Here is a 25336-nt window from a genome sequence, read left to right on the forward strand (position 1 = left end):
GCCTTCACTCTACGGTCCAGCTCACCCCAAACCATCTCGATTGGGTTCAGGTCTGGTGACTGTGGAGGCCAGGTCATCTGGCGTAGCACCCCATCACTCTCCTTCTTGGTCAAATAGCCCTTACACAGCCTGGAGGTGTGTTTGGGGTCATTGTCCTGTTGAAAAATAAATGATGGTCCAACTAAATGCAAACCGGATGGAATGCCGCTGCAAGATGCTGTGGTAGCCATGCTGGTTCAGTATGCCTTCAATTTTGAATAAATCCCCAACAGTGTCACCAAGTAAAGCACCCCCACACCATCACACCTCCTCCTCCAGGCTTCACGGTGGGAACCAGACATGTAGAGTCCATCCGTTCACCTTTTCTGTGTCGCAAAAAGACACAGTGGTTGGAATCAAAGATCTAAAATTTGGACTCATCAGACCAAAGCACAGATTTCCACTGGTCTAATGTCCATTCCTTGTGTTCTTTAGCCCAAACAAGTCTCTTCTGCTTGTTGCCTGTCCTTAGCAGTGGTTTGCTAGCAGCTATTTTACCGTGAAGGCCTGCTGCACAAAGTCTCCTCTTAACAGTTGTTGTAGAGGTGTGTCTGCTGCTAGAACTCTGTGTGGCATTGACCTGGTCTCTAATCTGAGCTGCTGTTAACCTGCGATTTCTGAGACTGGTGACTCGGATGACCTTATCCTCCGCAGCAGAGGTGACTCTTGGTCTTCCTTTCCTGGGGCGGTCCTCATGTGAGCCAGTTTCTTTGTAGCGCTTGATGGTTTGTGCCACTGCACTTGGGGACACTTTCAAAGTTTTCCCAATTTTTAGGACTGGCTTACCATTTCTTAAAGTAATGATGGCCACTCATTTTTCTTTACTTAGAATTTGTATTATGGCAAGAAAAAAAGCAGTTAACAGTCTATTCGGTAGGACTATCAGCTGCACATCACAACTGACGGTCCCAACCCCATTTATGAAGCACGAAATCCCACTTATTAAACCTGACAGGGCACACCTGTGAAGTGAAAACCATTTCCGGTGACTACCTCTTGAAGCTCATCAAGAGAATGCCAAGAGAGTGTGCAAAGCAGTAATCAAAGCAAAAGGTGGCCCTATCTCTCTCTCTATATATATATATATATATATATATATATATATATATATATATATATCTATATCTATATCTATCTATCTATCTATATATATATATATATATATATATATATATATATATATATACATATACATATACATACACACACACATTCCTCAAGATGAAAGCAGCACACCAAAAGAGTTCTAGTCAAAGTGCTACTCCCTGGATTGAAACGTCGCTGTATGGGCAACAAGCCAGATGGGCTAATAAGTAGCACTTTGACTGGAACTCTTTTGGTGTGCTCCTTTCATCTTGAGGACTATTTTTGAGGTTTGGCATATGCCTGGAAGGCTTGCAACCGTATTGTGTGTTCATTTTTTGTGCCGCTTTTTCACTATAGAGATAAATATAGATCTATCTATAAAAAAAGGCGCTTGTTGCTATAGATTAAGACTACGCTCACGCCATCAGTATTTGCTCAGTTTATTATATCAGTATTTTCAAGTTAAATACAGAAGTGGAACAATCAGAGGAAAAGTTTAATGAAAACGTGTCTAATTTCTGCATTTTTGACCCACTCCACTCCTGGTTTTGGCTTACAAGTAGTGATGTGAAATACTGACCAAATACTGAAAGTATGAAAGTAGCATTAGGCTATGTGCATACATTGCGGAATTGCAGCGAAAATTTCCGCGGGAATTCCATTCCGCGGGAAATGAGAGAGAAAACCGCATTTTAAATTCCCGCCTATTTCCCGCGGAAAAACTAGCAATTTGCAAGCGTAATTAGCTTGCAGAACAATAGCGTTTTCCAAGTGATCTGGAGCATCGCTTGGAAAACTGACAGGTTGGTCACACTCGGCAAGCATTGTGTTTGACTAGTGTGACCAACTTTTTACTATTGAGGCCGCCTATGCAGCATCAGTAGTAAAAAGATCTAATGTTAAAAATTAAAAAAAAATAAAAAATCATGTTTTTCTCACCTTCCGACGTCCCGCGCAGCGTTCCCGATCATCGCGATGCTCCCGGCAGGTCCCGTTCCCAGTGATGCATTGCTCCAATGACCTTTAATGATGTCGTGGTCTTGCGAGACCACGACATCATTAAAGGTCATTGGAGCAATGCATCACTGGGAACGGGACCTGCCGGGAGCATCGCTGAGACCTGGGGACGCTGCGCGGGACATCGGAAGGTGAGAATATGACGATTTTTTTATTTTAATTCTATTTTTTACAGGGATATAGTACCCCCAGCCTGGAGACTCTCCTATCCCCCAGACCGTGGGTACCATCCACAAATGTTCTGCTTACTTTTCGCATGGTGGGCACAGCCACAAGCGCAAAGTAAGCAGAACAATGCATTCCTATGTGTGCGGTTTTCCCACGATTCCGCACAAAGAATGAACATGCTGTGTATTTTTCTGCGATGCAATTCCGCCGCAGAAAAATCCGCATTAGCACAGCATGTGCGGAATGCCATAGGATTGCATGGGATGCTTTTTTTTTTTTTGCGTTTTCGTTGGGATGCTTTTTTTTTTTGCGCTTTTGTTGCGAAATCGCGCGTTTAAAATCGCTGCAAAACGCAAAAAAAGCACTACGTGTGAACACAGCATTACAGCAAGTTTTGGATGAGTTTTTTTTTTTATAAACTATTGACTATGTAAATGCCTATATGGACAAGTGGGTCATGAGAAATGCCAAATGACAAGACCTTACAATCTTTAAATTGCAAGGATATAAAAACCTAAAAGAAAAAGACTGCAGATACGCATATGACATCCATTTCCCCAAGGGCAGAATTGACGCATCAGCATCACAGGACTCGATAATCCAGACTGTTGTATATTAAGAACATTTTACTTGAAGGATAAAATGTCATGTATAGAAACAAATTAGCCAGAGGACATTGAAAAAGAACAACGTAAATAAGCAATGTTGTCTTTCACTGCGAGAAAAATCCACTTGTAGCATTAATGCAGAAAATATAAATGACTATCTGTGCTGCAACAAGAGATCTAACCTTCATCTCTGTACTTTAGCAATTATGTACCGAGGCACTTTAGACCACGAGTTATTACCAGCCACGTGGTATAGACAGAACTCGAAGTGTTCACACACATCCAAAACAGCTGCAGGTTATTAAACATTATATCGCCTAAATTATAATTAAAGCTCTGCAAATAGCTTCTTTACAGAGAGGAAGAGGACCAGAACTCTAGCACCACCTATTGGAAGTAGCAACCCTAAAAGTCAATAACCCTTTAAGAAGCCTTGCCACATAATTTAGGACAAGAAGCAAACTAAACTCCATTTTCAAACACGTTTCAGTGTGTTTTCCCCTCACCAGTGCAAAGCAGGAGAAGTGATTTGACTGAGTGTTTGTTTTTTTTAATATTTCTGTGTTTTCAAAGTTCTGAATCTTTGTGATGTAATCAATTACCTTATCTTGCTTCCTGTTCTCGCAAACTATGCTGAAAGGGCAATATGAACTGCTTTGTTCATTCATTTAGTGTAGATGGTTTGAACTGTAGGTCTAGCAAAGTTGGTACCCCAGTGTCAGCTTCCATGCTCAATTGCCTCATGCTCAGACAACTTACAAGACTCGATGGTCACAGTCTGGGTTTACTTTAAGTTTCTCCTTGTGTAGAGCGCCAGATAGTTGTAGGGAAACTTATAGACCATGCAATGTTCCCCTGGGAACTTAAATATGCAAATACTCTTCAGAAAGGGAGAAGACTAAATCTAGTGTCACCTATAGGAGTTAACAACCCTAACGATCAATACGGATACTTTAAAAAGGGCCTTACTATATGACTTGGGATAAAAAGCCAAATTGGGACCTCCATTTGCAGATAAATGTTTTGTGGCATTTGTCCCCCTTAGAAGCAAAGCATAAGAACCGATTTGGCTGGATGAGAGGTGTGTAACAGGGGTTCCAAACGGTTTAGTTTTTCATTGTGGCAAGTGCCAGGTTCATTAAAGCTCAGGACATACTGACACCATTGCTCCATTTCATATGGTCTTCATTGCTCCTCAAGGGCAGAACGGTGTAGTCTGCGGCACTACACTGCCCATTTCCAATGTCACAGATCTTATGTGAATTGCAATGGGTAAAATTGATGGATTTGAAAATGTGCCCAGGTTTTAAAAAAAAAAAAAAAAAAATTCCTACACAAAATGTGCCATAGTACTGCAGGTTTTTGGTTTACCAATCATGTGACCATGGCCCAACACAAATATACTGTATATACAAAAACTGCATTGAGCGCAGATTCACACTACCTCAACATCCCGCTTCAGTTTCTCCATGAAGACTTTCTTTTGTTCCTCATCCACGTACACTTTCTGGCTCTTGTTTAGGAAATCCATGTCCTTCAGAGTAGGGAGTTCCTTTATCTGATGACAAAGTGAACAATGAGCACCCAATAAATAGTGAGGTGACCAAACAACCTAAAAAGTCCTAACAAGCAACACTCGCATGCAAATCAGCTCTCACCTCTGCTAAACAGACCTACATTACATCCCTTGTATCTTCCTTAACCCACAACCCCAAACAATTGTTCAACACTTAACTCCCTCCTCCGCCCACCACTGCCACCTCAGATGCCCCTAATTTTGTCTGAGGACTTTGCCACGCACTTCAAAAATAAGATAGACCAAACAAGGCAAGTCCTTGTTGTCCGACCACCACAACCGCTTTGTATACCAGACCAATGCCTCAACCCCATAACTCCCATCTCCAAAATCACTAAAGGAGAGCTTGCTCAGCTCTCCAAATCACACTTCACCCCATCCCACCTCCTCCCCACTACACTTATACTATCCCTAACCTATCTCTTCAATCTATTTCTAACTTCTGGTACCTTCCCCACTGCTGTCAAACATGCCAAAAATCACACATATCCTCAAAAAGCCATCCCTTGACCTAAGCTTTATGTCCAGCTATCGACCCATATCTTTGCTCCCATTTGCTTCCAAACTCCTTGAGCAGCACGTCCACGCTGAACTTTCCTCTCACTTTGCATCTAAGTCGCTCTGCGAAAGTCTACAATCTGGCTTCCATTCCACTCAGACTGCCCAGACCAAAATTACTAATGACTTACTTACAGCCAAAGCTAGCAGACAATTCTCTATACTCCTTCCGGACCTGTCCTCTGCCTTCGACACAGGTGACCACTTCCTCCTACTACAGATCCTCTCTTCCTTTGGTGTCAAAGACCTTGCCCTATTCTGGATCTCCTCATACCTTACCAACCACACATTTAGCGTTTCCTACTCCACGCTACCTCCTCATCTCACCCTCTCTGTTCGTGTCCCTCAGGGCTCTGTCCTGGGACCCCTTCTCTTCTCAATCTATACCCTTGGCCTGGGACAACTCAAAGTCCTATGGCTTCTAGTTCCATCTATATGCGGATGACACTCCGATCTACCTCTCTGGCCCAGATGTCACCTCTCCGCTGTCCAGAATCCCAGAGTGTCCATCAGCCATATCCTTCTCCTCTCGCTTCCTCAAGCTCAATGTGGACAAATCTGAACCAAATATCTTTCCTCCATCTGGTATACCTTCCCTACCTGATCTATCATAATAAATGACACACTTTCCTCTGTCCCGGAAATCCGCTGCAAAGGAGCAACCCTTGACTCTGCCCTGTCCTTCAAACCGCACATCCAAGCTCTCGGCACCTCCTGTTGCCTCCAGATCAAAAATATTTTCAGAATCCGTCCCTTATTCAACTCTCAATTTTACCAAAATACTTGTGAATGCCCTAATCATCTCCCGCCTCGACTACTGCAACATCCTCCTCTGTGGCCTACCTTCTAACACTTTTGCATCCCTCCAGTCCATCCTTAGATCTGCTGCCTGACTAATCTCTCTCCTCGCTACACTCCTGCTTCTTCTCTTTGCAAATCCCTTCAGTGGCTCCCAATTTCACAGCATATCCAGTTTAAACTACTAACACTGACCTACAAAGCCATCCATAACCTTTCTCCTCCGTATATTTCAGAAATAATCTCTCAATATCTTCCTTCATGTAATATCCGGCCCTCCCAAGACCTCCTCTCCTCCACGCTTATTCGCTTCTCACCCAATCGCCTCCAAGATTTCTCCCGAATATCCTCCATCCTCTGGAATTCTGTGCCCCAACACGTCCGGCTATCCACAACATTTGGATCCTTCAAACGGGACCTGAAAACCCATCTCTTCAAAAAAGCTTACAACCTTTAATGACGACGCAGCCACCTCAACACCATCGGAGCTACTGCAACCCCCCAACCTAATATAGCCTTCTCATCATCCTGTAGAATGTAAGCCCGCAAGGGCAGGGTCCTCTCCCCTCTGTATCAGTCTGTCATTGTTAGTTTGTTTACTGTAAGTGACATTTGTATTTTGATGTAACCCCATCTCATGTACAGCACCATGGAATTAATAGTACTATATAAAATAATAATAATAATAATAATAATAATAATAATAATAATATTATTAAATGTGGGTGTCCAGATAAACCCATGATAGAGCACAGATCCATTAACCTAATAGTGGTGGCGGCTGGATGCTGCCAATCCCCCCTCCATTTTAATCAATAAAGGTAGGATGTGCAGTACCCAGCTGCAGCCACTATGTAGTTGACGTAGCTGTGTGGTGCAGCTCAGCCAACGCCAGGAACAGCGGATCGTCAGGGGTGCAGAGTGTCACACCCTAACAATAACATATTAATGACATGGTAATAATAGGACATCAACATAAAAGTCCCAGAAAACCTTTTTAAGGTGAATTTGCTGCATTTAAAGATGTTACAATATTGTCGATGATTTCATGGGCAAAATAAAATTGAAAGAGCTCTAAGGATGGGGAAATTGTCAGGTTCGCTATAACATCTAATAACTATAGCTCTCATCTTGTAGAATTTAAATCAAAATTTTTCTAAGGAAAAAAGAAATTCTGATAACAGACACAAGGGAACTGGAATATAAAGAATCTTATCAGAGAACGGAGGCAGTGTTTTCACAACATAGAAACGCTGCAAAAGGGATTTCTGGAATTTCTGCAATGTTACATTTATAGCGGAGTGTCCTCAACCTCAAACTGAGATCCAAATAAGGCTCCAGGTCACTTACTCCAAGATCAGATAAATAGGAATAGCATGCCCAGAACTGAGCGAGCAAAGAAATACTGGCCTGACATAATCATAACACAAACAAAAGAAAGGCTGCATTTTATGCAAGAAATGCATCAAGCAGGCTACAGCTGAAAAAACATTTATTGTGAATTTACACCAGTAGTTAATCGTCAAATGAACATTCGTAAAAACATCAGTTCCCGATTATCAGTCCGCTGTAAACATCTCGACGATCACCCGGCCTCAACTAAAACGCTCCTTATCAGGATAGTCAAATCATTGATGCCGGCAAAAAGAAAAATGGTTACAGCAGGAAATTGCCCCATCTAAACAGGGGATGTGCTGCTGATCAAATTATATATTTTGTAGGAGCACAGAACGATCAGATCAGCAATGATACTGTCATCATTATTCGCTGGCCTGTGTAAACAAAAAAAAAACCCATTTTGCAGGGAAAAATAAAAATGGCCAAATTAAAATAATGTGGATGCAGAAGTGTGAGCGCTGAGCGACTGGTGTTTAGTTGATCGGCACACTTTAATAGTGCATTGATGGGCCGAAGTTGCACGTCTTAATGAAAAGTGTATTTTCAATCTAGTTATTTTGGATTTTTATAGAACCTCTTTATGGTGCTGGATTTTACCATTTATATTCTGGGGGAAAAAAATGCTTGTACGAATGACCTTCACTGGATATAAAAAGCAAGTTTCAACCCAATAGTTATGTACAAATGGAAGGAAGACTAAAGAAAATGGTTCTAGAAATGCATAGCTTGATCTCAAGTGGAAAGGAAAAGAAATGTACCTTCTCTTTATCACTAGCCTCTCGAGAAACCAAAGATCCCTGTGAATGATAAAGAAATAAAATCAGAATGGTACAATGCTCAAATAACATAGTGATATCGGAAGTCAAATACAGTGCAAAACTTTAAATAAAAAAAGGCATTACCGGAGGTCACACTGCATATTTTACAGTAGGGTAAAAACAGTCCTGTTGGCATTTTTGAGGAGTTATGTTTTTAAGCCAAATCAAATCCAGGTGCTGTGTATTTTCCAAAGTGCTTTTGGCTGGCCTAGAAAGACACAGACAGGGCAGGGAACAACAAGTATATATAGACCATGCACGTGACATCAGCTCCTTGACTTGATATGGCCTAAAAGAGGTTGTCTGTGCACAGGAGTTGTACTGCAGTACTTGGTAGCGGATTCCACATATTGAAGAGCTGCAGAGCGCAGCTACAATTAATATGTTTACGGTACATTGAGGGGGTGCTGGGCCCTCCCCAATCTGATGCTGGCAATATAGCATAAGGATTTATCATATCAATTCCCGGACAAACCATCCTATAGGCTGAGTACATACGCTAACCGTACTGCACTGTACACTAACTGCAGCCTCTTCTATACGGAGCTCGAGTGCTTCACCTCCTTGCAGGGAGGTGGGAAGGGGTTGGAACCACTTTTGCCTTAAGTCTGGAAAAGAGGACAATAGATCGCTGTGCAGCAAATCACATCCCGGCACTACCACCTCCTCAGGGATCATGACCCTCTTGTTCGCCGTCACTGTCTGCTATCCTAATAGTTTTATTAGCTCCCATTGATCTCCCAGTAGATCCTCCGCTGAATGTCTGCTCTTCATTCACTTTTTAGCTCAGACACAATCTGCAACAACATGGAGGACATTTTACAGCAGAGCTGAGCTGTGTTGACCTGAATCAATGTGAGGTAAAACACTTGTTACAGAGCTCTGCACAACTGTTTTCTGTCTGTGATCAAGACCAGGGCCATTTACCTCAGTGATGACCAGGCACATTTTCAGATCTTTTTGTACATACGGTATAAAGACAAATAAAAATTTTTTTTCCAGATACTCAAGTATTTTATTCATCTTTTTGGATACATGGGGCTTTATTTTTGAGTCACTGTCATGTATATTTTTTATGCCCACAAAGAATTACTATAATACATTTAAAAATGTGTTTCCCATTCTATAACAACTTTTTTTTTATATGTAGGACTCTGTTTTGAAGGAGCTCTGAACAGTGATGTGGATTGACAGTGGCATAATATTTTTTTACATTTATTTTGTAACCTTACTTGTACTATTATTCTTTATGTATTCATTAATTTGTTTTTCATTTATTATCCAGAGAAAACGGACTCCAAAACTTATTATGCAGTTTCTCCTGAGCATGCAGATACCTTATTTGTGGGAGAAATCTACTGTTTAGGCGCATGGCAGAGCTCAGAAGGGAAGGAGCACCATTTGACTTTTTGAATGTAAAATTTGCTGGAATAATTAGCAGATGCCTTGTCGCGTTTGGAGAGCCCCCGATGTACCTAATCAGTAGAAACCCCCACAAGTGACGCCATTTTGGAAACCACATACCTCAAGGATTTTATCCAGGGATATAGTGAGCATTTTGAACCCAGAGGTACGACACAGAATTTGCTAACATTAGGTCGTCATAATGAAAGTTGTAATTAGTGTTGAGCGCAAGTGCTCGCTACTCCATTTTGCGCTGGGTGTTCGGATAAGCACCGAATATCGCAGGTGATCGAGTGACATGCTCGAGTCCCTGCCCTGCATGTTTAGCGGCTGTTAAACCCCCCCCCCCCAAAAAAAAAAAAAAAATAAAAATCAGGGATCGGCAATACTCCATGCATACTCGAGCACCCAATGCAAACTTGAGTATCGAGCACTTGCACTCAACACTAGCCATTATATCGTCTTTTTGTTTTTGAAAAAACCCGAACCCTAATACCAACCCTAACTCCAACCCCAACTGAAAAGAACGGAAAAAACAATTTTAGAATTTTGTCTAAGAGGGTGACGAAAGGGGATTTGATTTACTGTTTTTTTTTTTTCTTTTGATCACTGTGATATGATCCAGCACAGTGATCAAAAGGAACCAATAGGAGAAATATCCTATTGATGCCAGGTACCGGCCCGGTAGATTACGGCAGATGCACTGCACATGCCATTTCTTTTCAAAAGGAAGATGACGCCAGGCTGGGGGACAGACCAGGAAAGCCGGGGATGGCAGAGGTATCAGGGGGTCTCATTTCTCTATCCTCTTACATGTATGTTATGTCAGAAGAGAGAGATCATTGAAACAGCGGGCATACTTTTTTTGTGAAAATCGGGCCCTGACCATGTTGTTCTCCAGAGACTTTCCGACTCTGGGGGACGCTACAGCCCTATTACCGATCAGTTTTAAAACGGCAATGAGGGAATAACTACCCCTAGCGGCTGCCGTTTTAATGCGTATCGGCGGTTGTTAAGGGGTTAAAGAAAAATAAAAAAAATATACCTAAAGAGTATTGGATATTTTAAGAAAAGTTTAACCCCCTTTAACACCGTTTTTTTTGAGATTATGTTTTTCACTCCCCTTCTTCCCATAGCCATACGGGTTGTACTTTTGAGTGACACCATTGGTTTTGCCATATAGTGTACTGGAAAAAAATTTAAAAGTGCAGTGATCTTGGAAAAAAAAAAAAAATCAATTGCACAATTGTTTTTTGTTTTGCTTTTGTTTTTTTTCCCCCATGTTCACTAAATGCTAAAACTGACCTGCCATTATGATTTTCCAGGTCATTACGAGCTTGAATATACCAAACATGCATACTGTAGATTCTTTTTTATTTAAATGGTAATATATATATATATATATATATATATATATATATATATATATATATATATATATATATATATATATATATCGTGACCTGGGGATGGGTGAGGGCTTATTTTTTTGCCGAACTGACGTTTTTCTTGATACCAGTTTGGTGTAAATACGATCTTTTGATCACCCGTTATTGCATTTTAAGGCAACATTGTGAAGACCAACTAACTAACGACCCTTGGAAGCAATGGCAACGGGGAAAACAGGTATGGAAGGCGAAACTGGTTCCATGGTAGGACCAACGCATCCACATCGAACGCTCGTGGGTCTCGTGACCGAGCGACAAACACAGGCACCTTGGCGTTCATCCTGGACGCCATCAGATCCACATCCGGTGTTCCCCACCGTTGGCAAATTTGCTGGAAGACCTCGGGGTGCAGGGCCCATTCCCCAGCCATGACCTCTTGTCGACTGAGGAAGTCCGCTGCCCAATTTTCTATGCCTGGGATGTAGACTGCCGAAATTACCGACTGGTTCTTTTCGGCCAAATGAAGCACATGTGCTATCTCGCGCATGGTTGCCCTGCTGCGCGTGCCCCCTTGATGATGATTTACATAAGCCACCGCCTCGGTGTTGTCTGACTGTACCTGAATGGGCCGTCCTCCTAGGAGGTGCTGGAAATGCTGCAGCGCCTGCCAGATCGCTCGTATTTCCAACAAGTTGATCGGGAGACGAGCTTCCTGTTGCGACCACCGGCCCTGGGCCGTGTGGTGGCGAAAAACTGCTCCCTCTGAGGAGACTGGCGTCGGTCGTGACCACTAGCCAGTGGTCTGGGGGAAACGGTTGCCCCTGAAGAAGGGAGGATCTGGTCGTCCACCACTCTAGTGATTGCCTGACCTGAGAGGATAGCCGGCACCGCTGATCGAGAGTGAACGGGTTCTTGTCCCATGCTGACAAGAGAGCGTGCTGTAGGGGTCGAAGATGAAATTGAGCAAACGGAATTGCTTCCATTGCTGCCACCATCTTCCCTAGTATCCTTGTCCCAAACCGAATGGTGTGAGGGACCGGCTGCTGGAGCTTCTGGACTCCTTGTTGGAGCGCTAGGGCTTTGTTTTGAGGGAGAATTACCAACCCTTGGGAGGTATCGAAGACCATTACTAGAAAAAAAATCCTCCGAGCTGGGACCAGAGATGATTTCTTCCTGTTGACCAACCAACCTAAGCGGGAGAGTGTATCCAGTGTAATGCGGACACTCTCCTTGCATGCCCGAAATGAGGGACCCTTCACCAAGAGGTCGTCTAAGTATGGCAAGACGACTATGCCCCGCGAGTGTAAGACGGCCATCACGACTGCCATTACCTTTGTGAACACTCTGGGTGCGGTGGCTATCCTGAAAGGGAGTGCTGCGAATTGAAAGTGTCGGCCATTGATGGCGAACTGAAGAAACTTTTGATGCGGAGGAAAAATGGGAACGTGCAGGTAGGCATCCTGGATGTCGATCGAGGTTAAGTACTCTCCCTGGTCTATGGCTGATAACAGAACGGAGAGATTCCATCCTGAAATGTTTGACTCTGAAGAACCTGTTTAGGAGCATCAGGTCCAAATCCAGTCTGACTGTCCCGTCCTTTTTGGGGACCGTGAACAGATTGGAATAAAAACCCTGAGCTTTTTCGTGCTCTGGTACAGGAACAATGACTCCATTGTTTTGGAGAGAATTGATGGCTCCTAGCAGCGCTTTCGCCCGGGGCTCCACCTTGGGAAGTCGGGAGAGAAAAAACAATGTTGGAGGGTACCTGATGAACTCTATTTTGTACCCTGACGTCACCAGTTCTACTCCCCATAAGTTGTGTGCTACCTCGGCTCAGATATGGCAAAAAAGGAGCAGGCGGCCGCTCACCCTGCTGCTGTCGCCTACCAAGGGCTCCGAGTCATTTGGCTGAGGGTCTCTGGGCCCTGGCTCCTCTCGACTTGGGCTGGCGAGCGCGCATCCTTCCCACCGGAATAGGTCTATATGAGACCTGTCGCTCCCTATCCTGGTTGGAGCGAGGTGGGCCAGCCGAACTGGCTGCTGCCATCTATCCGGTGTTGCGGAAGGCTCGAATACGTGTCGGGACCTGGCGAAAAGGCTGTTTCGCCTTTTGCTGCGGGAGGAAGCTGCTTTTCCCTCCTGTTGCATCGGAGAGGAGCCGATCCAACTTCTCCCCGAACAGGCGGCCTCCCTGATAGGGCAAGGAAGTCAAGGACTTGTTAGAAATTGAATCGGCTCGCCAAGTTCTCAACCAGAGGGCTCTCCTAATGGCTACCGCGTTAGCGGCTGCAAATGCCGCACAATTAGCCGCATCCAAAGAAGCATTAAGTAGTCTCCAGCCATAGCAATCTGACTTGCGACCTCAGACACCTCCGCAGGTAGGCCTCTATCCTGCAAGGCGTTATTCAAAGACTCTTACCATGACACCATGGCCTTCGCTACCCACTTCGCCGCGAACGAAGGGGCGAGCGCCGAACCTGATGCCTCAAAAACTGATCGCGCCAAGCCCTCTATGAGCCAATCTGTGGGGTCCTTAATGGACGAGCCGCTAGGCACCGACAACAAGGACTTTGAGGCCAGGCGCAAGACTGGCGGGTCCACCACTGGGGATTCCGCTCATTTCATACAGAGTTCCGGGGCAAATGAGTATCTTGCCTCTATAGACTTCTGGCCCAAGAAGCGCTTGTCTGGGCGTTCTCGGTGGCGCTGCAATATATCCTCAAATTCTGGGTGAGTGCCAAATACTCTATGCGGGTGCTTGGCCCACTTAAAGGCTACCTTATGGCTCGCGGCCAAGGTAGCATCATCTTCAATCCCCAGGGTTGGATTGACAGCTTCAATGAGGCTGTCCACTGTCTACCGGCATCCCGGGGTATCTAGATCAAGTCGCTCGTCTGAGTCACGATCTAAACTCTGCCCGCTCCCTGGTGAAGGGGAGCGTGATGCTGGTCTCCCCGATGGCGAAGCACCGGATAGGCCAGGAGACCTCGTACGGGTTTGTTTCCTTCGCCTCTGTCTGGCATGGGAACGGCCCCTGCAGGCCGAAGGTTCCTGTGAGGTGGAGGACCCTTCCCAGATAAGCGAGCCACTATCCTTGCCTCCCTTTGGGGCGTGAAGGGACTCGATCGCCTTTGTAAGCGAGGCCATAGACTGGGACAATGATAGCGCCCATTCCGGAGGATTCGGCTCTCTGGATTCAGTCGCTGAGGGGGCTCCTGGGCGCATTCGGAGTCACAGGCCTCGCACACTTTGGCGCTCTGCGCTCGTGGAAACTGGGCCTTACAAGAAGTGCATGCAGCGTAGAGAAAAGTGTGCGTCTTCCCTTTCCCGGCCGTATTGTGCCTGCCAGGCGTTTTATATATCCAAAAAAAATAATTTTTTCTTTTTTTTTTCTTCTGCCTCAATGCGAGGGAGGGGTGGGGGAGGGGAGGCCCCCTTGCTGTTTTAGCAGCCTCCGCAGCGAAGCTGCACTCACCCGACCTGCGTCCCCCGACTGCACGCCCGACCTCCTGCACCTCCGTGGGGCAAACCGACCTCTTTCCTGGTTGCGGCCTACCCTGCACTGAAGCCGTAGCCTGGATTTATCCGGCGCCCGCCCAGGCTTCAAGGGGCGGGCCGCCGGAAGTGACGCCGCGCGCCGAAGGCGGTACTTTTGCCGCGGCTTAACACCGGCCAAAAGCCGGGGGCTATATTTTTCTCCACCACCAGCGGCGCTGTGCGACGCAGCGGCGATGGTGGCGCACCGCGGCCTAACACCGGCCAAAAGCCGGGGGCTAAATTTTTCTCCACCGCCCGCGGCGGCAACAGTGCCGCGCAGCGGCGGTGATGACGGCAAAAAAACGCAGCTACTCTTCCTACTATGGACATGAGGAGGGCCTTAGGGAGATGCACACCCCTGCCTGCCGCTGCTGCCCAGGAGCCCCCCGCACGCCTGTACCTTAAATGCGGCTGTCCACTTCACTCCAGGTAGGCCCTTCAGGGTGAACAAACCAGGGAGCGGGGGGTGGTGTGGGGATCCTGGACGGTGCAGGCACCCTAACTCCTTCCTGCTTCAGCCGAGGAGAGGGACCGTCCGCCTCCTTGCAGCACCTTCGTCTTGCGTTGGTGGAGCAGTGGGGGCCGCTAGGACCGTCTTGTGCCTCTGAATAGCCCATAGTTTCTCTACCTAGGGGTGGTCAGGGCTAGGTCCGGCATCATGTCCCATGTCGCGGGAAAGGATACGTGGAGGGACACTCGCATGTGCTCGCCCGTTGTTGGTTTGGGGAAATCGGACCCTTTCAATAGGATCCGTTGCCCCTGTCTCATCTTCTTAGAAAAAATAAAGAAAAGAAAAAAAACAAACTAAAATAAAAAAGTCTTAGTTACTCACCGGTTAACGGTATTTTTCGGAGTCCATGACAGCACCACCTGAGAGAGGGGATCCGCCCTTCAGGAACAGGAAACCTACAGATACAAAAGGGCGGCACCTCTCCCACGCATCAGTTGGATTACAGAGCTCAGAGGACCACAATGGTTAATAGCATAACTTATATACAATACTATACACGACTATTTAAATTACCCGTGTACGTATAAGAGGAAGGAGTGCACACCCAAAATAGACTAAAAGGGAGGGAATATACGGGTGCTGTCATGGACTCCGAAAAATACCGTTAACCGGTGAGTAACTAAGACTTTATCGGTCGTCCATGACAGCACCACCTGAGAGAATTACAGAGAGTAATAACTATTTAGGGAGGGACTACAGCCTGCAGCACCCTTATACCAAAAGAGAGGTCTGTGGAAGCACCCAGGTCTAGCCTATAATGACTATAAAAGGTGCTCGGAGAGGACCAAGTAGCCGCCTTACATATCTGGTCGATGGAGACTTCTGATCTCTCGGCTCACGAGGTCGCCATGGCTCTGGTGGAATGCGCCCTCAGCTTCCCAGGTGGCGACCTGCCTTTTGAAGTGTATGCTACAGAAATTGCTTCTCTAATCCACCTGGCTAGTGTATTTTTTGACACTCTACAACCTTTCCTAGGGCCTTGGTGGGAAATAAATAGGGCATTATCTTTCTTCCAAGGATCGGTAGCTGCCAGATATTCTATGAGGCATTTCCTAACATCCAGGGTATGTAGTTTTTCTTCCTTCTCATTAGCTGGATTAGGGAGGAAGGATGGAAGGACTATTTCCTGAGTCCTATGAAAGTTAGAAACCACTTTAGGTAAGTACGCCGGATCAGGTCTGAGTATTACCAGTCCTAACCTGTATATAAGGAGGACGCCTAAATAATGCCTGGATGTCGCTTACTCTGCGAGCTGAGGTTAGAGCTACCAGGAAGGCTACTTTGAGGGACAGGTTTTTAATGGAAGCTGATGAAATAGGTTCGAATGGAGCTTCCGTCATGGCCGTAAGGACTAGATTCAAGTCCCATGGCATGAATCTATCCTTCACTACTGGCCTGGACCTACCTGCTGCCTTAATGAACCTACTGATCCAGTAATTACCTGCGATGTTGCAGCTAAAGAGAGCCCCCAAAGCTGATACTTGTACTTTAAGAGTACTAGTGGAAAGTCCCATATCCAGACCTTTCTGAAGAAACTCTAAGATCTGATTTATTGGAGTTGAACCCCCAGCAACTATTTCAGAGCGCTGCAGGAACTTCTTCCAAATTCTAGCATAGATCTTGGTAGTAATGGCCTTCCTATTCTTAAGTAGGGTGTTAATCAAGTCTGGGGAGAAGTCTTTTTCTTTTAAGAGTGCCCGCTCAAACTCCACGCCGTCAGATGTAGGCCAGCCACCTGAGGGTGGAAGACTGGGCCGTGGGATAGGAGATCCGGGATGTCCGGAAGAACCCAAGGATCGGACACCGACATGGTCCTGAGGCATGAGAACCATGCCCTCCTGGGCAAAAATGGAGCAATGACTATGACCCTTGCTCTGTCTCTCTTGATTTTTCTCAACACCAAGGGTAGTAGCGATAGGGGAGGGAAGGCGTATGCTAGCCTGAAGTCCCGCTTTTTCAGAAAGGCATCTACCGCCAGGGGGTTCTCTCTGGGATTTAGGGAGCAGAAGAGTCTTAATTTCCTGTTTTCCTTGGTGGCGAAGAGATCTACCTCTGGCTGTCTCCATTTTTGTATAATCAGGTCGAAGATCGAATTGTTTAGGGACCATTCTCCTTGTTTTAGTAGGTTGCGGCATTTATGTCAACAGGACAAGGGATTCCCAGCCAGTCTCCCATGCCGGTACTGGCCCGGCCTCAAGCTGCTTAATGGCTGCGCTCTGACGAGGGCATGCACATTCAGCTTAGAATGGCTGTTCTGCTAGTTGGAACAACCGTTCTGCCACATTCCTCAGGGGTTTGGAACGAGTCCCACCTTGGTGGTTGACATAAGCCACTGTGACCTGATTGTCGGAGAACACTCACACATGATGGCCCTGCAGATACATAAGTAACTTCTTAGCTGTCTGCTCTACTGCTGTCAGTTCTTTTCAAATTAGATGACATTTTTATCTGGTGATGGTCCCATAGGCCCTGGACTAGGACTTCACCCATATGAACCCCCCAACCGGAAGGGCTAGCATCCATAGTGACTATGGGGGATATGTCACACTCCCAGGGAACCCCTCTGGACAAATTATCCTTTTCTAGCCACCACTCTAGGGACTCCCTTGTGCTTCGGGACAAGGTTAGCTGGCCCTCCAAGTAACCTCCAAGGATTTTTTGATGCATTAAGACCTCTCCTGTAGTGTTCTTAAATGAAACTGGGCCCACTGGACCGCCAGATACAGGAGGAAAGGGAACCCAGAAGGGACATGGCTTTCCTGAGGGACATGGTGGGGTTATTGGCAGCGTTTAGGATCTGATAGTGTAGGCGAACAAGCTTCTCCGGAGGCAGCCTGTTTCTCAGAATCTAGAATCAGGCCTAAAAATTGCTGAATTCTGATCGGCTGTAACCGAGATTTTTTGATATTAAGCAGCCAACCTAACCGCTCTAGGGCCGACATTGCCCTCTGTAGCTGTTCCTTACAATGTTTTGCCGTTTTCCCTATAATCAGGAAGTCATCTAAGTAGGGGACTACTAGAATGTTAGATTCACGTAGATGGGCCATAACTTCCGCCACCACTTTAGTAAACACCCGGGGAGCGACTGCCACCCCAAAGGGGGGGGGGGGCCGCATATTGGAAATGTTCAACTGACCCATTTAACTGAACCGCTACTCTGAGGAAGCGCTGATGGGCTGTATGAATGGGTATATGGTAGTATGCATCTTTTAAATCTAATACCACCATAAAGCAGTTTTGAAACAACAACTTTATTGTTGAATTGATTGTTTCCATTTTGAACGGCCGTATAACCAAGAAATCGTTTGAGGGACTTGAGATTAATTATAGTCCTAAAGGAGCCGTCTGGCTTGCGGACCAGGAACAGAGGGGAGTAGAAACCTTTCCCCCTTTCTCCCTCTGGAACCATAGTCAGGACTTTCTTGTGGCAAAGCTCATGAACCTCGGCCTCCAGGGCAGCTTGTTCTGATGTGGAAGACCTGAGAGGGGTGACCTTAAATCGATCTAGGGGAACCCGGGTGAACTCTAGTCGTAAACCCGCAGCTATCACCCCCAGTATCCAGTTGCTGCTAGAGATCAGCGACCAGGCTGGGTAGAAGGCAGCTAGTCTCCCCCCACAGCATCTAGTCATTGGGGCGGTTTTTTAGTGTCACGTGATGGACATTCCTGGCGCCCCCCTCCTCCGAACATGAAACCTGTACCTCTCCTTTTGTCGTCCCATCTGCCCTGATCTCTGGACGGCCTTCTATGGAAATATCCTTTCCTGGTGAAGGGGCGTCTATAAGAAGGATTCAGGAGGCTGGGGAACTTCTTTTTATCGTTCCCGGCTTTCTCTAAAAGTTCGTCCAGGACGGGGCCAAACAGATATTCCCCTCATATGGAATGGAGCAGAGTCGTGACCTGGCCTGGATATCTCCTGGCCAGCATTTTAACCAGAGGGCCCTTCGAGCTGCGTTTGATAACCCAGCTGATCTAGCCGCTATCCTTGCTGAGTCTGCTGAGGCATCAGCCAAGAAAGCCGCAGCACTCTGGATGATCGGTAGAGTTTTCCGACTGGATGCTCTTGGGGCTCCGTCCTTCAGATGGGAATCTAGTTGATTTAGCCAGACCATCACGGATCTGGCTATACAAGTGGCAGCTATCGCTGGTCTTAGGGCGCCTGCTGACATCTCCCATGTTCCCTTTAGAAAGGAATCCGCTTTTTTATCCAGCGGGTCTTTTAAGGAGGCCATATCATCGAACGGTATAGAGGACTTTTTGGAGGCTTTGGCTACTGCCGCGTCCAGCTTAGGGGCCTTATCCCATCTGTTTACCACTGGGTCATCAAATGGGTACCTCCGTTTGAAGGCAGGTGGTAAGGAGCCCCTTTTTTCGGGTCTCTTCCATTCCCTTTCTATCAGGCTCTGGACCTTATCATTTAATGGAAAAGCTTTGCGTTTCCTGGGATCTAGACCTCCGAACATTACCTGTGCCGAAAGCTCTGGCTTTGAGACTGCTACTGCCATGGTGGACCTTATTGCTTTAACTAGCTTGTCCATCTGGTCTAATGGGAAGCAGAATCAGCTTGAGTCTTCATCCGAAGAGGATGAAGTGGAGGCCGGGGAATCCGAGGAGTAATTGTTCCTAGGGGCAGCTGAGGACTCCGACCCTGAGAAACTAAATTCTCTCCCCCTAGAAGAGTCCCTTTTAGATAGGGCTTTCATCTCTGTCCCTGTAAGGATGGGGGAGAGTGCAAGGGCCTGTCAGTCTATGCCTGGGCCCCCGTCCCCTTCCAACCCCTACCGTCTGTCGCACACATGGCTGACATAGTCTTTTGGGGTGGCCGTCTGGTAAGGGGCAACTACAGAGCGCACATTCCCTGTGCTTCTGTTTTACCGTAGCTTTCCTCCCCTGCGAAACCAGCATAAGGGAACACTGCATCAGGGTACATTCACGGAGATCTCTTACCCATGCAGATGAGGCAGGTACCGGATCACGGAGGGAGGCAGGGGGAATCCTTTAGACTGGAGGAACTTCTGCGGCTCTGCTCACTCGTCCGCTTCCACTCGTATGAGGCTTCACCGAGGCCTCCTTCTGTGGGTGCTCCTGCACGTCCTGCTGCTCTATGGGGGGTTCTGTCATCCATCGCTGGGCCTTCAGAAGCACCCCGGCAGCATCACCTCCTGCCCTTTAAGGCCTCCCAGTATCCGGTCAGCAGGGCACTGGCGCGGCACCTCCCCCAGGAACCCTCCCGCGACCTTCCCCCGCATGAACCGTCCCCCCCCACCGCCTCGGGTACCGCGCGTCCCCCCGGATCGCCGCGCACACGCGGCGCACACTAGGAAGGCGGCCGGCACCCGACTTCCGGTTTTGGCGTTCCCGGCCCCGCCCCTTCCACCGCGTCACTTCCGCCGCGCGTCAGAGGCCGCGGGAGCGCGCGGAAAGGAGCCGGCACGGCGCCCCCGGCTCCGGTATGCCCGCCGCCCCCACGTGCGCCAGCCTGCGCTCGGCGACCGGACGCAACCGCCGACCCGGCCGGAGGGGGTTTGAGACCGGACCCCGGGGGAAAACGCATCAGGAGGGGCCTGCATACATACCTGGTGCCCGCATTCTGGAGACGGCTGTCCACCGGACCCTTTGCTCCGCCTGCTCTAACCACTGCCGTGGCGACCTACCCGGCCCCACCGTGGCGCTTCCAGGTACCCCGAGCTTGACCGAGGTAGGAGATCCCCCCGCTACCTGAGTCGGTCAGCCGGCCTGGGAATCCCTCGACGACTCCATGATGGACGATCTGAAGGAAGTCCCGTCCTCTAGGAACAGGAAACCAACTGATGCGTGGGAGAGGTGCCGCCCTTTTGTATCTGTAGGTTTCCTGTTCCTGAAGGGCGGATCCCCTCTCTCAGGTGGCGCTGTCATGGACGACCGATAAATTCTGGGAAAATTGCCCAGATTTGTCCCACGGTGCGGGAAAGGATACGTGGAGACGATACTCGACACGTGCTCGCCCGTTGATGGTTTGGGGAAATCGGACCCTTTCAATAGGATCCGTTGCCCCGGTCTAATCTTCATGGACAAAAAAAGTCTAGAGAAAAAGGACCAGACGTGTGCCTCCATAGACACTAAGCAAAAAACTGGCTTCCGCCCGCAATCAGGGCGAGGGTGTGTATGGCGGGGGAGGAGCTAACCTTGTGTTGTTGCCTAGTGTCAGCCTCCAGATGGCGGTAGCATACACCCACAGTACCTGTGTCCCCCAATGAGACGAAGGAGAAATCTGGCCAGTGTCACTTTATGTGGTAATAACTCTGGAACACTTCAACAGATCCCACGGATTCTGAGATTGTTTCATATTACATATTGTACTTCACGATAGTGGTACAATTTGTTTGATATCATTTGTGTAAATATCGCAATGTGTGAAACCATGGAAACAAATAAATTGCAGTTTTCAAACTTTCAATCTATCTTTTTGCCTTTAAACCAGTCATCCTGTACAAGATAATTAATAAATAACATTTTCCATATATTTACTTTACCCCTGCATAATTTTTCAAATGTCATTTTATTTTATTTAAAAAGGGTTATAAGTTTAGCAGCAATTTCTCATTTTTTCAACAAATTTACAAAACCTGTTTCTTCGTGGACCTATTCAGATTTATGTGGACCTTGAAGAGCCGATATAATGGAAACCACCCAAAAGTGATACCATTTTAAAAATTGCACCCCTGAAAATTCGTAAACTGTTGTCAGAAATGTTTTAACTCCTCATATACTACACAGGAATTAATTCAAAGCAGAATGAAAAAAAAAATAAATTAAAATTTATATCTCAAATGTTGCTTTAGCCCTAATTTTTTCCCTTTTGCAAGAGGTAACACCAAAAAGTGGACCCCACAGTTTATTACCTTCTTTCAAGTGCGGAGACGCCCTACATGTAGTCAAAAAGTTCTGTTCGGACAAACAGCAGAGCTTGGAACGGAAGGAGCACCATTTGAATTTTGGAACACAAACGGGCCAAGATAGATTGCAGAAAGCCCCCACAAATTACCCCATTTTGGAAACTACAGCCCTCAAGGGATATCGTGAGGATTCTGAACCCAAAAGGTACTACACAGAATTTGATAACATTAGGTCATCATATTGAATATGCCATCAGTACCGGAACACAAGTGCTCAAATACAGAGTATTGCGGAGGCTCAAGAGACAATAACTAGTCCCATGGCCGCATGTTTTTGCAGCGGTTAGACAATAAAACAAAATAAAAATAAAAAAACATGCAATGGATTGCCTGTATAAGGCAGGCAATCCCTGCATGTCTTATGTGTCCAACAGCCGTGAAACATGCCTGGCCTCGAGCATCCATAATAGTGACTGCACACAAAAAGAACCCGATGCAAACTTAAGTAGCGAGCACTTGCGCTCAACATTTGTAGTCATATCATCTTTTTTGCTTTTTTTTAACTTCTGAAAATACCCATCAACCCAACCTTAATAGTAAAGAATGGAATAAATAAAAAAAATATATATTTTTTTTATCTAACGGGATGATTTACTGATTATTGGGCTTTTGGTCACTGCGATGGGGTCTATGAGACTGATCAAAAGTTTGGAACCGATGCTGATCAGCAGATCTCAAAGATGGACAGCGGTGTTTAAATGGTGAATAACCATGCTTGGATCTCTGCTTTAGTTGTGGCGGATAGAGACAGACGATGGCTATGTAATAAGGACGGCATCAGCCGTGTGTGGAGAGCGCTCATCTTCTGAGCCCCCTCCACACATGTGGACCACTTCCCAGGATTTTAATTCACATGTAATGTGGGAAGGAGTTAAACTGGGTAGAGGTGCGGGCCCTGCACACCTAGAATCAGTCTAAGGGCTGGCATTTACATGGATCCAGAGACACAAAACCTTGCTGAAAAAAACAAAACAAAAAAAAAAAAAACAAAAACACACTAATGAAGAAAATAAGGCTTCAGAAATGATCTGAAGGCCGTTAAACACAAGCTCACAAGCTCACCTTAAGATCATACTTCCTGTGAACAGTAAGGCGATGGCTGAACATATTTCTCATTACCAGCATATAGGAGTCTTCATTGTCTACACTCAGACGATACATCCCCAAAAACTGAGGAAGAAGTGTGCTGCCGTGACATTTCACAATATGCTAGAAGACAGAGAAATAAAAACCTCATATTTACGTACTATTTTATCTACAGGTTAACACTCATACTAATATATTGCGCCAACATTCTCTAGCACTTAATTATATGTATTTATATTAGTTAATATACATAACACTGGTGACTAAGAAATTCTGATACAGTAGCATTATTTCATGGTAGTCTCTCAAAAGTTTAGTGAACAACAAAACAAAACAAAAAAAAAAAAAAAAATACACTAAGCAACCTGGGAATAACACTGGAAATCGTGTAAGATGCCACAAGAATAAGAAAGCTTTCAGGTTTCAACAACCCTCAATACGTTGAATTTTTGATCTAGTTAAAAGGGTACCCCGCTTAAACAGGTGATAATAGATCCATGCGAGTCCTACACTATGAATCATGATTGTGAGAACTGGGGACTACTCTCCACTGTTCTCTGTTGGCAGCACCATCACAGATAAGAGTTGTCCAGTGCAGTAAAGTGATCCTATGACCTGCCTTTCCATTCAATGCCAACAGACACCTATATATAAAGAATAAAGCTGAAAGAAACCATAGATATCAGCTTGCGGACTAATGTGTATGGAGCATCCCAAAAAATGTCGGGGAAGGATCCAGCATGCCAAAATTCAGCATCTGATCCTTTTGCTCTCCCTAGACAGAAGCGACTGGCCATAGACCTCTCAGAACAAAGGAGCGCTCAGCTGAACCAAGAATACCTTGTGTATGTAGGAGTTGAGAGAAACAATTGTTGGTTGACAGCTGTCTAATTTGTACACGCCCTTAACGGGGTTGTCTCATGACTATTCTCCAGGAACACACCCCTCCTCTGCCTCCCAGCTTGGCTGGCATGTACTGTGCGCTCTCCAGTGCGGCTAGCCTTAGCAGCTCTGCCTCTGCATTATCGGAAGAGCACAGGGCTGCCAGTGTGTGCAAGAGCGTACTCCTTGCCTATGAAACTGGCCATTGTGCGGGTGACCAATAACCTACAAAAGAAACTAACAAATTTAAAATCCCTTCATTATTGAGAACGGAGAGGATTTTAAATAAAAAGTAAATAGGTAAGTTGCTCATTTTTACAAACACTTTACAATTTCAACAATTTACTAACCTAAGACAACTCCTTTAGGCTGTGTGCCCACGTTGCGTTTTTTTGAAGCGTTTTTGAAGCGTTTGTGTCGGATCAGATGCTTCAGAAACCGTAAAGGGAATCTGTCACCCTTTTTTTTGGCCTATTAGCTGCCGGCATAGACATCAGGGGCTTATCTACAGCATTCTGTAATGCTGTAGATAAGCCCCCGATGTAACCTGAATGAGAAGAAAAACACGTTATATTATACTCAGCGAGGTGGGCGGTCCGGTCCAATGAGTGTTGCGTTCCGGCGCCTCCCTTCTTCATGCGATGACGCCCTCTTCTCCCGTCCTGAAATGGCTCCAGCGCATTGCTCTGCCCTATTGAGGGCAGAGCATAAATCTGCAGTGCGCAGGCGCCAGACCTCTCCCGACGCCTGCGCACTGGAGGACTCTGCTCTGCCCTCGACAGGGCAGAGCAATGTGCCTGCGCCGGAGCCATTTCTGGACGGGAGAAGAGGGCGTCATCACATGAAGAAGGGAGGTGCCGGACCGGACCACCCTCCTCGGTGAGTATAATATAACATGTTTTTTTTCCGCTTTCAGGTTACATCGGGGGCTTATCTACCGCATTACAGAATGCGGTAGATAAGCCCCCGATGCCTATGCCGGCAACTAATAGGACAAAAAAAGGGTGACAGATTCCCTTTAAAAGAAGCTTCCCATTCAATTTAATGCATTTTTGGCTTTTTGTGCCAATGCATGCATTTTTTTTTCCGCTCAGAAAACACTTAGCGTCACGCAGCATGCTCATTTTCCGCATAGGTCTACGTTTTTAGCTATTTCCAATGTTTCCAGAAACCGCGCGGAAAAAAACGCATCAGAAACATGGGGTTTTTGTGCAAAAATTGCGGAAATAAAAACGTGCTGTTTCTGGGAAGAAGTCTGGTTTTCTGAGCGTTTAAAAACGCTAACATGGGCACATAGCCTTAAAGACAGTGAAGATAACCAAGTGCTGCAGGGCTCTCTGCTATCTTGTTCAGTGTCAGAGACTTGAATGGAGATGTCGGACATATGCCACTGACATCAATTAATCTAAGTTATTACTTACCCTCTAGATAGATTTGCTTTCAAGGGTTATTCCAACCTAAAGAAGTAATCACCTCTCTCCTATGGTATCTCTACTTCAGCAGCAAAAAGGAAAAAACAAACAAACA

General features: G+C 46.2%; 1 protein-coding gene across 2 annotated transcripts in view; it reads right to left on the reverse strand.

Moving 5' to 3' along the window:
- The window catches only part of PIP4K2C (phosphatidylinositol-5-phosphate 4-kinase type 2 gamma), a 97306-nt gene that overhangs the window by 21306 nt on the left and 50664 nt on the right, over positions 1–25336 (reverse strand). For both annotated transcript variants that reach the window (XM_073576813.1, XM_073576814.1), the window contains exons 5-7: positions 22904–23050; positions 8007–8045; positions 4363–4476 (exon numbers count right to left, since the gene is read on the reverse strand). In XM_073576813.1, the coding sequence (XP_073432914.1) occupies positions 4363–4476; positions 8007–8045; positions 22904–23050 (300 nt within the window). The remainder of the gene's footprint in view (positions 1–4362; positions 4477–8006; positions 8046–22903; positions 23051–25336) is intronic.

The sequence above is a fragment of the Dendrobates tinctorius genome, unplaced genomic scaffold (genome assembly GCF_039654945.1).
Source record: "Dendrobates tinctorius isolate UK_male_01 unplaced genomic scaffold, ASM3965494v1 ptg000051l, whole genome shotgun sequence".
In the NCBI taxonomy this organism is placed as follows: Eukaryota; Metazoa; Chordata; class Amphibia; order Anura; family Dendrobatidae; genus Dendrobates; species Dendrobates tinctorius.